General features: G+C 27.5%; 1 protein-coding gene across 2 annotated transcripts in view; it reads left to right on the top strand.

The window, feature by feature from the left end:
* Positions 1-399: 399 nt before the first annotated feature.
* The window catches only part of LOC111419177 (Runt related A), a 34368-nt gene continuing 21917 nt past the window's right edge, over positions 400-12850 (top strand). For both annotated transcript variants that reach the window (XM_023051950.2, XM_023051948.2), the window contains exons 1-2: positions 400-647; positions 6473-7046. In XM_023051950.2, coding sequence (XP_022907718.2) covers positions 6590-7046 — 457 coding nt within the window. In that variant the 5' untranslated portion in view covers positions 400-647; positions 6473-6589. The remainder of the gene's footprint in view (positions 648-6472; positions 7047-12850) is intronic.

Below are 12850 nucleotides of genomic sequence, written 5' to 3'. Positions count from 1 at the left end.
AGCTTTCTCTCCCTTTCTACTCGTTCATATGTGACGCTTGCGTGGATAGATCGCGCCATCTCTGTTCAACACCAGCAAATACTTCAAACCGCATAGCGTTAACCCGTCCCTCTCGAATCGCGGGGAATCCCCATGGCGTCGTCCTTCGTTGCGATGAGGCCCGGCCCGCTAAAACCGCAACATCGGTCGTCTCTCTTACACTACACTCGTTGTACGGGCGGAAGTGTCCTCGTCAGATGCATACCCCTTTATGTACCGCTTCTATTTTAATCTACGGTATAGGGATCTCTTTCCGTTGAACGAGTCGCGCGGCTAGCGTTGTCTTTGTTTTGGGTTTCCCCTGATAACCGAAGGGGTTATCAGCGCAGCCCGTCCTGAAAGGCTTCTCAGTCCAATGCTGAAATCCTATTTCTGTGTACCCCCGAAACGATGTTCTAGAGTCGAAATAGGGCCGCAAAGCACATGGCCCCGCGACACCAACGCGAAGTGTTGTTTGACCAATTTTCGAAATCGGGAAATTAAGTTGGAACAAAAAATTCGACAAAACAAAAAAAAAAATAAATAATACGCCGTCGGACGTCGATTAAGTGGTGAAAAAGTGAATCTCTCGATTTGGGACGTCGTTTAGCTGAGGATTAACTAAATAGGTGAGCGGATTTTTTTTCGCGTGACAAGCGAAATGCGAAAAAATTGACCCCGCCTACGCATACTACGAGGGTGAAAGTTTTCATTCAGAAAAAGTGTTGACAGCCGTTTCGGTTGCCTGGCAACGACCGGGTGAGGCATGAATGCGTTTTTTCTAACCTACTACGATAATTCCTGTTGTTTTTTAAACCTTCTCCGCCGGGAAACTTTGAATTTATAATTTTTTCCTAAATTACGTATAAACCAATTAATTTATGTCAACAACTTGCTAAATCACTCCAGTTAAATTTACAAATAATTTTCAATGGCAAAACTATACTATATTCTTGAAGTAACCAATTCCTGTTATTTACAAACTTTGATGTTTGTCGCAGCGTTAGCATTGCCTAAACACTGCAAGTGCTGCTTTTCCTAAAAGAAGTTAATATAATTATATCTGGATATATTTGGAATAATATACAAGTTGAGTTAGGCTTGGCCATAAAATATTTACCTCAGCTTTGTTTTGCCAATTTTGCCCAGCACTGTATAGAAATAATTCTATCATGGATAGCTGTGAATTAAAAGATCAACAAAACTTGCTAATAAAAACTTAGCTAATTTATAATCATACATTTTTTGATCGTCTAAACTATTATGCCTAGTAAAGTATCGGTACTTGATTTCTCGAATATCTTTTGAACAAACATTAAACTAAGGATCGTGCATCACCACATCCTCTAACGATCTATGGGACGATACTACCATAGAAGTAAAAATTCCAAATGAAGAAAATTTTTTTGCCTCAACATACTTGTTGTTGCACAATTAACAGAGGACTAGTTTATACGCAAAATGACCTCACAATGAATTTGATGAATCATGATAAATAATTCATAAATCCTATACCCTTATTCCAAAGTGCATTATATTTGTCGTGCATCCAAGCTTTAAGTACAACGAATTATAGATTGGCAAAGCACCCAACACAGTAAATATGTCCAACGAAGTATAAGCTACTGTCTCAGTTGACATAGATTGTTATGGTCTTGATTAACAAGAATGAATTTTTTGTAAAACTTTCCCTAAGCATAAGATATATATCAATTTAAAGCTGAAATCTTAATCTTTAAAATGATATATAATTTGTGGTATATTTATTATAAAAAGTTTTGAGAAAAAAAAATAAGATGTAAAACTCCGCGTTTTGACTTAAACCCAAAATATACAAAATTTATATTTAACCTAACTCAAAGTTTAAAAAAGCGTATTTACTTTATTTGTGATATTGGAGTGATGATTTGTATATCAATTTAAAGCTGAAATCTTAATCTTTAAAATGATATATAATTTGTGGTATATTTGATATAAAAAATTTCGAGAAAACAAGTAAAATGTAAAACTCTACGTTTTGATTTAATACAAAAAAAAAATAACCTAACCCAAAGGTTAAACAATCGTATTTACCTTATTTATGGAATTAAAGTGATGATTTATGTATCAATTTAAAGCTGAAATCTTAATCTTTAAAATGATATATAATTTGTGGTATATTTATTATAAAAAGTTTTGAGAAAAAAAATAAAATGTAAAACTCTGCGTTTTGGCTTAAACCTAAAATATACAAAATTTATCTTTAACCTAACTCAAAGTTTAAAAAAGCGTATTTACTTTATTTGTGATACTGGAGTGATGATTTATATATTAATTTAAAGCTGAAATCTTAATCTTTAAAATGATATATAATTTGTGGTATATTTGATATAAAAAATTTCGAGAAAACAAGTAAAATGTAAAACTCTACGTTTTGATTTAATACAAAAAAAAAATAACCTAACCCAAAGTTTAAACAATCATATTTATCTTATTTATGAAATTGAAGTGATGGTTTATATATCAATTTAAAGCTGACATCTTAATCTTTAAAATGATATATAATTTGTGGTATATTTATTATAAAAAATTTTAAGAAAGAAAATAAAATGTAAAACTCTGCGTTTTGACTTAAACCCAAAATATACAAAATTTATCTTTAACCTAACTCAAAGTTTAAAAAAGTGTATTTACCGTATTTGTGATATTGGAGTGATGATTTATATATCAATTTAAAGCTGAAATCTTAATCTTTAAAATGATATATAATTTGTGATATGTTTAATACAAAAAATTTCGAGAAAACAAGTAAAATGTAAAACTCTACGTTTTGATTTAATACAAAAAGATAACATAACCCAAAGTTTAAACAATCGTATTTACCTTATTTATGGAATTAAAGTGATGATTTATGTATCAATTTAAAGCTGAAATCTTAATTTTTAAAATGATATATAATTTGTGGTATATTTATTATAAAAAGTTTTGAGAAAAAAAATAAAATGTAAAACTCTGCGTTTTGACTTAAACCCAAAATATACAAAATTTATCTTTAACCTAACTCAAAGTTTAAAAAAGTGTATTTACTTTATTTGTGATATTGGAGTGATGATTTATATATCAATTTAAAGCTGAAATCTTAATCTTTAAAATGATATATAATTTGTGGTATATTTGATATAAAAAATTTCGAGAAAACAAGTAAAATGTAAAACTCTACGTTTTGATTTAATACAAAAAAAAAATAACCTAACCCAAAGTTTAAACAATCATATTTATCTTATTTATGAAATTGAAGTGATGGTTTATATATCAATTTAAAGCTGACATCTTAATCTTTAAAATGATATATAATTTGTGGTATATTTATTATAAAAAATTTTAAGAAAGAAAATAAAATGTAAAACTCTGCGTTTTGACTTAAACCCAAAATATACAAAATTTATCTTTAACCTAACTCAAAGTTTAAAAAAGTGTATTTACTTTATTTGTGATATTGGAGTGATGATTTATATATCAATTTAAAGCTGAAATCTTAATCTTTAAAATGATATATAATTTGTGGTATATTTGATATAAAAAATTTCGAGAAAACAAGTAAAATGTAAAACTCTACGTTTTGATTTAATACAAAAAAAAATAACCTAACCCAAAGTTTAAACAATCATATTTATCTTATTTATGAAATTGAAGTGATGGTTTATATATCAATTTAAAGCTGACATCTTAATCTTTAAAATGATATATAATTTGTGGTATATTTATTATAAAAAATTTTAAGAAAGAAAATAAAATGTAAAACTCTGCGTTTTGACTTAAACCCAAAATATACAAAATTTATCTTTAACCTAACTCAAAGTTTAAAAAAGCGTATTTATTTTATTTGTGATATTGGAGTGATGATTTATATATCAATTTAAAGCTGAAATCTTAATCTTTAAAATGATATATAATTTGTGGTATATTTGATATAAAAAATTTCGAGAAAACAAGTAAAATGTAAAACTCTACGTTTTGATTTAATACAAAAAGATAACATAACCCAAAGTTTAAACAATCGTATTTACCTTATTTATGGAATTAAAGTGATGATTTATGTATCAATTTAAAGCTGAAATCTTAAGCTTTAAAATGATATATAATTTGTGGTATATTTATTATAAAAAGTTTTGAGAAAAAAAATAAAATATAAAACTCTGCGTTTTGACTTAAACCCAAAATATACAAAATTTATCTTTACCTAACTCAAAGTTTAAAAAAGCGTATTTATTTTATTTGTGATATTGGAGTGATGATTTATATATCAATTTAAAGCTGAAATCTTAATCTTTAAAATGATATATAATTTGTGGTATATTTGATATAAAAAATTTCGAGAAAACAAGTAAAATGTAAAACTCTACGTTTTGATTTAATACAAAAAAAAATAACATAACCCAAAGTTTAAACAATCGTATTTACCTTATTTATGGAATTAAAGTGATGATTTATGTATCAATTTAAAGCTGAAATCTTAATCTTTAAAATGATATATAATTTGTGGTATATTTATTATAAAAAGTTTTGAGAAAACAAGTATAATGTAAAACTCTACGTTTTGATTTAATACAAAAAAAAATAACCTAACCCAAAGTTTAAACAATCGTATTTATCTTATTTATGGAATTAAAGTGATGATTTATGTATCAATTTAAAGCTGAAATCTTAATCTTTAAAATGATATATAATTTGTGGTATATTTGATATAAAAAATTTCGAGAAAACAAGTAAAATGTAAAACTCTACGTTTTGATTTAATACAAAAAACAAAATAACCTAACTCAAAGTTTAAACAATCGTATTTACCTTATTTATGGAATTAAAGTGATGATTTATGTATCAATTTAAAGCTGAAATCTTAATCTTTAAAATGATATATAATTTGTGGTATATTTATTATAAAAAGTTTTGAGAAAAAAAATAAAATGTAAAACTCCGCGTTTTGACTTAAACCCAAAATATACAAAATTTATGTTTAACCTAACTCAAAGTTTAAAAAAGTGTATTTACTTTATTTGTGATATTGGAGTGATGATTTGTATATCAATTTAAAGCTGAAATCTTAATCTTTAAAATGATATATAATTTGTGATATATTTAATATAAAAAATTTCGAGAAAACAAGTAAAATGTAAAACTCTACGTTTTGAGTTAATACAAAAAAAAATAACCTAACCCAAAGTTTAACCAATCGTGTTTATCTTATTTATGAAATTGAAGTGATGGTTTATATATCAATTTAAAGCTGACATCTTAATCTTTAAAATGATATATAATTTGTGGTATATTTATTATAAAAAGTTTTGAGAAAAAAAATAAAATGTAAAACTCCGCGTATTGACTTAAACCCAAAATATACAAAATTTATCTTTAACCTAACTCAAAGTTTAAAAAAGCGTATTTACTTTATTTGTGATATTGGAGTGATGATTTATATATCAATTTAAAGCTGAAATCTTAATCTTTAAAATGATATATAATTTGTGATATGTTTAATACAAAAAATTTCGAGAAAACAAGTAAAATGTAAAACTCTACGTTTTGATTTAATACAAAAAGATAACATAACCCAAAGTTTAAACAATCGTATTTATCTTATTTATGGAATTAAAGTGATGATTTATGTATCAATTTAAAGCTGAAATCTTAATCTTTAAAATGATATATAATTTGTGATATGTTTAATACAAAAAATTTCGAGAAAACAAGTAAAATGTAAAACTCTACGTTTTGATTTAATACAAAAAAAAATAACCTAACCCAAAGTTTAAACAATCGTATTTATCTTATTTATGGAATTAAAGTGATGATTTATGTATCAATTTAAAGCTGAAATCTTAATCTTTAAAATGATATATAATTTGTGGTATATTTGATATAAAAAATTTCAAGAAAACGAGTAAAATGTAAAACTCTACGTTTTGATTTAATACAAAAAAAAAATAACCTAACCCAAAGTTTAAACAATCGTATTTACCTTATTTATGGAATTAAAGTGATGATTTATATATCAATTTAAAGCTGAAATCTTAATCTTTAAAATGATATATAATTCGAACTTTCCCAATCGTTGATATCTCATCAAGAGAACATTAAGAAAAAGCTTTAAAATGTGTGTGCCTACTTTTCAAACTTTCGCGATTATTGACAATATCTGAGAAAGATAACATTAAAAAAATGTGTACTTAAGCTAGTGCCTCGGCCGCAAGCGACCTCGGCTTCTCGATCATCAATGATATACAGTGTGTTAATTAATTATCGTACCCGACGTCATCATTGCAAGTATGCAACCAATATCACGGTGCAATACGCATCATACGCAAATCGCGTATTGCAATAAAAATACTGTGATATTGGTTGCATACTTTCAATGACGAAAAAACATTAAAATGTGTGTACCTAGTCTAAATAAATCAATAAATTATTTTTGTTTCAGAATTTGAAATTTAAGAATCACCAAGAGAATAAGCATTACATAAACAATGTGAGTTTTGGAATAATCTCAAAAGAAAACTCTTAAACTATCCATAATAAATGATAACTTTTCGACTACATGTTCGGTGATTGGAATTCATCCCCAACGACGACGACGACGACATCAACGGTTTCAACCACCATGCACCTGACGTCCACGACGCAAACAACAACCGGTTCAGCGGCATCTCCTGAAGGAACCAACGTCATCAATGATACTTACACGAAGATGACGTCGGATATACTTGCTGAAAGAACCCTTAATGATTTCCTCTCGGAACATCCGGGTGAACTCATACGGACGGGAAGTCCGTTGTTCGTGTGTACAGTGCTACCGCCACATTGGCGATCGAATAAAACACTTCCGGTTGCATTTAAGGTGGTCGCTTTGGGCGATATCGGTGATGGAACTGTCGTGACAGTGCGTGCAGGTAACGATGAGAACTATTGTGCCGAATTGAGAAATTGTACTGCTGTTATGAAGAATCAAGTGGCTAAGTTTAACGATTTAAGGTTCGTTGGAAGAAGTGGAAGAGGTAAGTTTAAAAATTCATTTAAGATTTCGGCGATTTGAATGCGCGATTTCGTAAGAAAAGACACTCCCCCAATCCGAATCCGAATCCCAACCTAACCTAACGGAGAACTTTTCCGGAGTTTTCTTGGTAACCGCCCTAGACGTCGTCCCTTTCGCAGGAATTCGCAGGACAAGTCGGTAGGAATTTTCCCACGCCAGCCCGAAACGTCGTCTCGCGCATGGCAAAAAGTGAATAACGTAGCCGTCGGCTACACCGGAAACGTGGCAACAGTTTATGGAAGTTAATCCTGCGTAAAATAAGCTCTGTCACTTTACCAGTATATATGCAGGAAAAGGGTCGAGAGAAAAAGTGAAATGAAATGACGTGCCGCGGAGCCTAATCGGGCGCGTCGGACTTTTTTAATAAAAACTTTCGGATTCGCAGGATTAAACGGCTTCGGGGTCGATTTCGACAGGACGAAGGAGAACGTCGCTTTAGTTTTGTTTATTTTTTTATTGTATTACTTGTTTTGCTTGCTTTTGACCAACTCGACCCTTACTGCTCCTTTTTAATTCGTCCTTCGGTCGGTTTTTCCGTTTATTCCAACCCTTTAAAGTCACGTTTACTCTGTCCCTGTGGGGATTTGTTTGCGATTTAGGATTGACTTTGTTTCTTTTTGATTTTTTTTTGTGGGATTAAGCCATTTTTAACTTTGCCTTTTAAAAGTTTTTTAATACAAAACAACTCTATTTATTCTTAATTTATTATCAGCATATTTATAGTGAGTAGACGGTATTATAGAGATTATGTCAAGTATACGTGTGTTTATCGATTATATTAAGAAATGTTTCAAATATTAATTGTTTAAAATGAAGTTTTTAACAATTTTTCTTAATAACTTTTTTTGGTATTTCCATTAAATAACACAGTACACTGATTCACTAATTCTGTAAAAACCGTAATTATCGAAAAATGTTTCAAATAAAAATTGCTTAAAATTAGATTTATAACAACTTTTCTTAATAACATTTTTTGATATTTTCATAAAATAAGTCTCTACACTGATTCACTAATTTCCAAAAAATAGTAATTATCGATTTTATCGAAAAATGTTTCAAATAAAAATTGCTTGGAATTAGATTTATAACAACTTTTCTTAATAACATTTTTTGTTATTTTCATAAAATAAGTCCCTCCACTGATTCACTAATTCTCAAAACGATTTTATTAAAAAAATTTTTCAAATAAAAGTTGTTTAAAATTAGATTTATAACAACTTTTCTTAATAACATTTTTTGATATTTTCATAAAATAAGTCTCTACACTGATTCACTAATTTCCAAGAAATTGCAATTATTGGTTCTACCGAAAAATGTTTCAAATAAAAATTGCTTGAAATTGTATTTGTAACAACTTTTCTTAATAACATTTTTTGATATTTTCATAAAATAAGTCTCTACACTGATTCACTAATTTCCAAAAAATAGTAATTATCGATTTTATCGAAAAACGTTTGAAATAAAAATTGCTTGAAATTGTATTTGTAACAACTTTTCTTAATAAAATTTTTTGATATTTGCATAAAATAAGTTTCTCCACTGATTCACTAATTTCCAAGAAATTGCAATTATCGGTTCTATTCGAAAAATGTTTCAAATAAAAGTTGTTTGAAATTAGATTTATAACAATTTTTCTTAATACATTTTTTTGATATTTTCATAAAATAAGTTTCTACACTGATTCACTAATTTTCAAAGCAGGGTAATTATCGATTTTATCAAAAAATGTTTCAAATAAAAACTGCTTGGAATTAGATTTATAACAACTTTTCTTAATAACATTTTTTGATATTTTCATAAAATAAGTCTCTACACTGATTCACTAATTTCCAAAAAATAGTAATTATCGATTTTATCGAAAAATGTTTCAAATAAAAATTGCTTGGAATTAGATTTATAACAACTTTTCTTAATAACATTTTTTGATATTTTCATAAAATAAGTCTCTACACTGATTCACTAATTTCCAAGAAATTGCAATTATTGGTTCTACCGAAAAATGTTTCAAATAAAAATTGCTTGAAATTGTATTTGTAACAACTTTTCTTAATAACATTTTTTGATATTTTCATAAAATAAGTCTCTACACTGATTCACTAATTTCCAAAAAATAGTAATTATCGATTTTATCGAAAAACGTTTGAAATAAAAATTGCTTGAAATTGTATTTGTAACAACTTTTCTTAATAAAATTTTTTGATATTTGCATAAAATAAGTTTCTCCACTGATTCACTAATTTCCAAGAAATTGCAATTATCGGTTCTATTCGAAAAATGTTTCAAATAAAAGTTGTTTGAAATTAGATTTATAACAATTTTTCTTAATACATTTTTTTGATATTTTCATAAAATAAGTTTCTACACTGATTCACTAATTTTCAAAGCAGGGTAATTATCGATTTTATCAAAAAATGTTTCAAATAAAAACTGCTTGGAATTAGATTTATAACAACTTTTCTTAATAACATTTTTTGATATTTTCATAAAATAAGTCTCTACACTAATTCACTAATTTTCAAAACGGTAATTATAGATTTTATCAAAAAATGTTTGAAATAAAAGTTGTTTATTGATTGAAACTAGATTTATAACAACTTTTCTTAACAACATTTTTTGATATTTTCATAAAATAAGTCTCTACACTGATTCACTAATTTTCAAAACGGTAATTATAGATTTTATCAAAAAATGTTTGAAATAAAAGTTGTTTATAATTAGATTTATAACAACTTTTCTTAATAAATTTTTTTGATATTTTCATAAAATAAATCCCTCCACTGATTCACTAATTTCCGAGAAATAGTAATTATCGATTCTATCGAAAAATGGTTTTAATAAAAATTATTTAAAATTAGATTTGTAACAACTTTTCTTAATAACATTTTTTGATATTTTCATAAAATAGGTCTCTCCACTGATTCACTAATTTCCATAAAATTGCAATTATCGGTTCTATCGAAAAATGTTTCAAATAAAAATTGCTTGAAATTGTATTTGTAACAACTTTTCTTAATAACATTTTTTGATATTTTCATAAAATAGGTCTCTCCACTAATTCACTAATTTCCAAGAAATTGTAATTATCGATTTTATCAAAAAATTTTTTAAATAAAAGTTGTTTAAAGTTAGATTTATAACAACTTTTCTTAATAAAACTTTTTGAAATTTTTATAAAATAAGTCTACATTGATTCACTAATTTTCAAAACAAGGTTATTATCGATTTTTTCAAAAAATGTTTCAAATAAAAACTGCTTGAAATTAGATTTATAACAACTTTTCTTAATAAATTTTTTTGATATTTTCATAAAATAAGTTTCTACACTGATTCACTAATTTTCAAAATACGGTAATTATTGATTTTATCAAAAAATGTTTCAAATAAAAGTTGTTTAAAATTCGATTTATAACAACTTTTCTTGATAAATTTTTTTAATAATTTTATTAAATGATTCTTAATGTGTTTGTTTATTCCTAATTTGTTACATAAAAATGAATATACCATTAAACTTGTTAGTGGAAACCTTTTCTACTCCGATATTGCGGTGATTACGTCCAGTATACGTTTCGGTGCCAGTATATGTCGCCTAATAGGTTATCGTACAACATTTAACGCGAAATTTACAGCAGGTAGTGCAGACGTTCCCCGCAAATAAAGCCGACCCATGGGGATGATATTCACCATGGCTGCCACTGCCCGTGTAGTTAATTCGATGCCATCGAAAATGAACGCGTGTACTCGACAAGAGGGGTGAAGCTATTTATGATGTTGAAACATAAATCGATAACAGAGTTAAAGAACATTAAAAAAAGATTATTTCCAAATTTTTCTTTAATCTGATTAATATCAAAAAAGAAATCTAACATTGCGTGATTTTCTAGTGCACGAAGTGCGAAGGGATAATAATCAAGGACTTAGTTAGGTAGCTTTAAAAGCACGCAATCTCATTATGAGGTGGTGCCAGGTACCACAAAGCTACTTTTAACTCGTTAGAATCTCACGAAATATATTCAATATTCAAAAGATACATGTTCAAATAAAACTGCACAAAAAAGTTGAAACATGAAAGTGAAATTCATGGAACGATGTAGAGAGGACCGAAAAAAGCGTTGAATAAAAATAATCGATGAATTTAAAAGTGGCTGGATGTAGCGGCGGTGTGTTTGAGGTATCACGCAAACCCTAATAGCGGGGGTTAAACACATCAAGTAGTGCACATTTTTCACCGGGCCTCGTTCACCTCTATATGTACGTTGGCGAGTCGTGGTGTGCACGTGTGTGTGTACACGTGCTAATGCCAAACGACGAGTAGAGAGCAGAGTAAAACCTGTGTGTGTGTGTATTCGGGGGAAAATGGAGCGAAAGCTCGCGTAAAAAAGCTGGTATCGATCGGTAAAAATGGAACTGTAGAACGCAAATTTGCGGCCGAATTTTGGCGATGCTTTTTTAACCCCGAACGACGCACGGCAGTGGTTTCGGTTAATTTCGTGGCACGTGGATAGTTTTATTAGAATTGTAAATGATTTTTTTGAATTCTTAATAATTAAATTTAACGCAGTTTGATTTCAAATTTCCCAAAATATTCTAATTATTAGAGATTAAAGCTTGGATTCTATTTCTGAGATACTCAAACATGATATAAATATGGAATATTAAATTTGATTATTAGCAACTCGTTCGTTACTGCCCCGTTTCTATATTTACTTTTCGTTGCCTATTAAAATTTACCGACGAATAAAATAATACAGTTGTTTGTAATATGAACATGTAATTCGTAATTCGCAAATGTAAATACCAACGTTTATAGCATGTCTGGTTTGTTGATTTTTTTCTCATCGTGTACTAAATTATATTATAGTTTTGTTAAATATTGTTAAAAATTAATTATCGGTGCTATCGAAAAATATCTCAAATAATAGTTGCTTAAAATTGGATTTCTAACAATTTTTCTTAATAACATTTTTTGATATTTCCACAAAATAAGATTCTACACTGATTCACTAATTTTAAAAGCCGGGTAATTATCGATGATATCAAAAAATGTTTCAAATAATAGTTGGTTAAAATTGGATTTCTAACAATTTCTATTAATAACATTTTTTGATATTTTCACAAAATAAGATTTTACACTGATTCACTAATTTTGAAAAAAAATAATATCGATGTATCAAAAAATTTTTCAAATAATAGTTGTTTGAAATTGGATTCTGAACAGTTTTTCTTAATAACATTTTTTGATATTTTCACAAAATAAGATTTTACACTGATTCACTAATTTTGAAAAAAATTAATTATCGATGTATCAAAAAATGTTTCAAACAATAGTTGTTTGAAATTGGATTCTGAACAGTTTTTCTTAATAAAATTTTTTGATATCTTCATTAAATAACCCTGTACACTGATACACTAATTTTAAAAAAAGTTAATTCTCGGTCCTATCGAAAAGTGTCTCTAATAATAGTTGCTTAAAATTGGATTTCTAACAGTTTTTCTTAATAATATTTTTTGATATTTCCACAAAATAAGATTTTACACTGATTCACTAATTTTGAAAAAAATTAATTATCGATGTATCAAAAAATGTTTCAAACAATAGTTGTTTGAAATTGGATTCTGAACAGTTTTTTTTAATAAAATTTTTTGATATCTTCATTAAATAACCCTGTACACTGATACACTAATTTTAAAAAAAGTTAATTCTCGGTCCTATCGAAAAGTGTCTCTAATAATAGTTGCTTAAAATTGGATTTCTAACAGTTTTTCTTA

Source organism: Onthophagus taurus, chromosome 5, assembly GCF_036711975.1.
Source record: "Onthophagus taurus isolate NC chromosome 5, IU_Otau_3.0, whole genome shotgun sequence".
Taxonomy (NCBI): Eukaryota; Metazoa; Arthropoda; class Insecta; order Coleoptera; family Scarabaeidae; genus Onthophagus; species Onthophagus taurus.
This window is presented reverse-complemented; position numbering and strand designations above follow the sequence as displayed.